This window comes from Sinocyclocheilus rhinocerous, unplaced genomic scaffold, assembly GCF_001515625.1.
Source record: "Sinocyclocheilus rhinocerous isolate Xijiao unplaced genomic scaffold, SAMN03320098_v1.1 scaffold1656, whole genome shotgun sequence".
Lineage (NCBI taxonomy): Eukaryota > Metazoa > Chordata > Actinopteri > Cypriniformes > Cyprinidae > Sinocyclocheilus > Sinocyclocheilus rhinocerous.
Window position 1 is genome coordinate 106,934 of NW_015658516.1, and position 4,125 is coordinate 111,058.

Sequence of the window (4,125 nt, forward strand, 5' to 3'; positions counted from 1 at the left end):
CCCTCATGAAGTCTGTTTCTGATTGTTTGGTCAGAGACATTCACACCAGTGGCCTGCTGGAGGTCATTTTGTAGGGCTCTGGCAGTGCTCATCCTGTTCCTCCTTGCACAAAGGAGCAGATACCGGTCCTGCTGATGGGTTAAGGACCTTGTACGGCCCTGTCCAGCTCTCCTAGAGTAACTCCTGGAATCTCCTCCATGCTCTTGAGACTGTGCTGGGAGACACAGCAAACCTTCTGGCAATGGCACGCATTGATGTGCCATCCTGGAGGAGTTGGACTGCCTGTGCAACCTCTGTAGGGTCCAGGTATCGCCTCGTGCTACCAGTAGTGACGCTGACCCTATAGCCAAATGCAAAACTAGTGAAAAACAGTCAGAAAAGATGAGTAGGGAAAAAAATGTCAAGGGCCTCCACCTGTAAAACCATTGCTGTTTTGGGAGTTGTCTCATTTGTTGCCCATCTAGTGCACCTGTTGTTAATTTCATTAACACCAAAGCAGCTGAGACTGATTAACATCCCCCTCTGCTACTTAACTGACCAGATCAATATCCCAGGAGTTTAATTGACTTGATGCTATACTCTGATTAAAAAGTGTTTCTTTAATTTTTTTGAGCAGTGTATTTGCGGTATTTGGCCCAAGTGTTCAAGTGGGTGTGAAGATCACAAGCGTGGCACAAAAACATTTGATAAGCTCATGGGACACTGAAAGTAAAGTTTGTACAGACCTTTTACACATTTTGATTTTTAATGCTTTGCACTTTAAAATAAAGTGTGATTTCGGGGTACATGTGTTCATGAACATGATGAATGATGGGATATTCTTTGCCTCAGAGAAGAAAAAAAAAAAAGTTTAGCCATAGAGAGAGTGTGGATTTAGTGTGCGTTAAGGAAACTGAGATTTGGCATATTTCAGACCTGAGACAGTTTTGTGCGCTTACTTCCTGTCGCTTCCACAGTGCCAATTGTGGGTATTGGGACAGGACACATGTATTGATGCCTTTTTGTAAAGGCATTTCTGCAGATAAAAGTATCTACACAGTTGAATCACACCTGCACTGCTTTTGTTTTTCAGCACAGTTCTTCATTACCGCAATGAGAATTGTAAGTGCATTTAAACGCATCCTTTCAACACCGCTTCATGGTAAATGTCACGTTAGGATGGCATGTGACCCTGTTGGCATCTGTATCTACAGTGTCTTGACACTAAGGACATGGAGCAGGCGTACAGGGTCCATGAGCTGCTGGGGGTTGGAGAGAATTGGAGACTTCTGGGAAATGATTTCCAACAGAACATTTACTAGTAAGTATAATCCAGCAAAATAACAAGAACTTTACTCATTATTCAAGAGCTTTTCCCATCAACGCTTTCCCTAATGTGACACTCAGCACAGGGCTGCTGCAACTAATCCAATGAATTGATTTGTTGGCTCTGTGCATTGTGGCATTAAAAACTGATAAAAAAAACACACATTTTAATGGGGGAAAAAAGTGTGACCTGCAGTGGGGGAAAATATGTGCATGGGCCAAGTTGACCAAAGCATGGAAGCACTTAATATAAAGTACTTAAAAGACCATTAGAATTGTGTGATTGGAAAAAAATAACCGTTAACAAAAAAAATGTGTTGGTTGGGACCCTATAATATGGCAAAATCAGCAATAATACTGCAAAAATAATTTGCTGATCTCTTTAATATCAGGTTGCTTCTGTTTGTCTTTCAGTGCACGGTTCTTCAGTCTGCTCTGTATGATGGAGAACATTGACGTGATGCTGAAGTGGTACAGAGATCTTGTTCCTTCAGTGAGTAAAACATGATCATATGTTGCTTCATGTGAACGCACACAGAATGGTGAAGTGCATTGATGTGGGTTGATGTGATCCGGTTTGCAGGTGTACTACCCCAGTTCTAACATCATGAGAGATCTGCTCCAAGCGCTTGATACCGACAACAGATTAGACCTCATCCCACAAATATGGAAAGGTGATTGATTGATTAACTGATTGATTGATTTAGTTCAAAATAAGAGTGACTATGAAATATTTCACCCAAAAATGAAATTTCTGGAATGTGTTTTTGTGTGTTCTGGGATATATGGTTTATGGTATATAACATGGGTATTATACAACGTAAACATGGTGTCCTCATTAACCAAATGGCTTAAAACACACTAAATGGCTTTTAGTTTTGTGTACTAGATTTAGTAGTATCAATACTTAAAGTATTATCAACTCTAATAACTTCCTCCTCCACAGATATCAAACAGTTGGGCCATGCCAACAGGCAGAAGCTGGTGGAAGAATTGTGGCATTAAAAACTGATAAAAAAAACACACATTTTAATGGGGGTAAAAAAGTGTGACCTGCAGTGGGGGAAAATATGTGCATGGGCCAAGTTGACCAAAGCATGGAAGCACTTAATAATTAGTACTTAAAAGACCATTAGAATTGTGTGATTGGAAAAAAATAACCGTTAATAAAAAAATGTGTTGGTTGGGACCCTATAATATGGCAAAATCAGCAATAATACTGCAAAAATAATTTGCTGATCTCTTTAATATCAGGTTGCTTCTGTTTGTCTTTCAGTGCACGGTTCTTCAGTCTGCTCTGTATGATGGAGAACATTGACGTGATGCTGAAGTGGTACAGAGATCTTGTTCCTTCAGTGAGTAAAACATGATCATATGTTGCTTCATGTGAACGCACACAGAATGGTGAAGTGCATTGATGTGGGTTGATGTGATCCGGTTTGCAGGTGTACTACCCCAGTTCTAACATCATGAGAGATCTGCTCCAAGCGCTTGATACCGACAACAGATTAGACCTCATCCCACAAATATGGAAAGGTGATTGATTGATTGGGTCTTCATAAACCAAATGGCTTAAAACACACTAAATCGTTTTTATGAAAATGTAAAAAAACTAAGTTTTGTGTGGGGGTAGGTTTAGGTGTAGGGTTAGAGTAAGGGGATAGAAAATACAGTTTGTACAGTGCATCAATGTAGGGCCCCTGGAAACCACATATGCAAGATAAGAATGTGTGTGTGCTTTACTGTGACATTTGAAGAGGTGTTATTTGTGTTACTAGTAGTATCATGTTTTATAGAGATGCACCGATCGACCGGCTGGCCAGAATTAGCCGATTTTCCGCATGATTTCTGTTCTGTTTTGACGTCACACTTATGTCATGCTAGATGAGGCTCGCGGAGCCTGAGTTAGTGAGAGACTTGTGCAGAAATCAAAACAAATGCACAGAAAGTTATAGATGCATAAGTTACTGCGGTAGCAAAAAAATAAAAGAAAGAAATTTATAATATATGATTTAGGTAGGCTACGCAACATTGCACGACCAAAATGTACCAACACCATTGCGATGTGATTTTTATACAATAGTAGTTCAATAAACGGTTAAAATTAAGTGACTTACATTTTAGATACAATATTGACTGTTTTTGCTCAATTTCACTGATGAAAATAGCTCCAATCAAAGCCACAGCAGAACTGTTTTGTGTCTCCGAGCACTGAACTTACTGAATTAATCCACGTTTTTGAACGAATCAAATGAGTCAATGATTCAGTAACCCATTCCTGAAGACTGTAGTCACTTGACTCGTTTCTGAATGAATCAGCCGTTTGAACGAATCTGTTGAATGAAGGACTAAATGACTCACTCATTCAAACAGTCATTTGTCTCCACCTACTGGTTTGGTTTCATATTTAAAACTATCATTGCCTTTTTCCTAACATTTCTTATTTGTATGTTTAAGAAATATTTAAAACCTTAATCTTATAAAATTCTTTATGCATTTGAAATTTTGCAGTGTAAATGCATTTATGGCACCTCAGCTTCATCAAATTCATGAATGTTAACAGCTCTACAATTTCTTATTAATTTCAGTTTCTGAATTAATTGAAACAATGTAAGAATTTGATGTGAAAGATGACTCTTTAAGAAACAGTGGGAAATGACGTCTTTTTTGTTAAATAGTACAGCAACTCCTTTTCAGTTAATTGTTATTTCTACCTCTTTTCTCATCACAGAACACTTTATTTTGAGAGTTGTTTAAGTGAGAGAACATCTGTAACTTTGTCCAGATTGGGGAAATTGTAATGTTTAATAAATATTTTTT

General features: G+C 38.5%; 1 protein-coding gene across 1 annotated transcript in view; it reads left to right on the forward strand.

Moving 5' to 3' along the window:
- The window catches only part of ptcd3 (pentatricopeptide repeat domain 3), a 12,077-nt gene that overhangs the window by 6,127 nt on the left and 1,825 nt on the right, over positions 1-4,125 (forward strand). The window contains exons 16-19 of the mRNA XM_016530796.1: positions 1,073-1,101; positions 1,194-1,300; positions 1,720-1,798; positions 1,889-1,979. Coding sequence (XP_016386282.1) covers positions 1,073-1,101; positions 1,194-1,300; positions 1,720-1,798; positions 1,889-1,979 — 306 coding nt within the window. The remainder of the gene's footprint in view (positions 1-1,072; positions 1,102-1,193; positions 1,301-1,719; positions 1,799-1,888; positions 1,980-4,125) is intronic.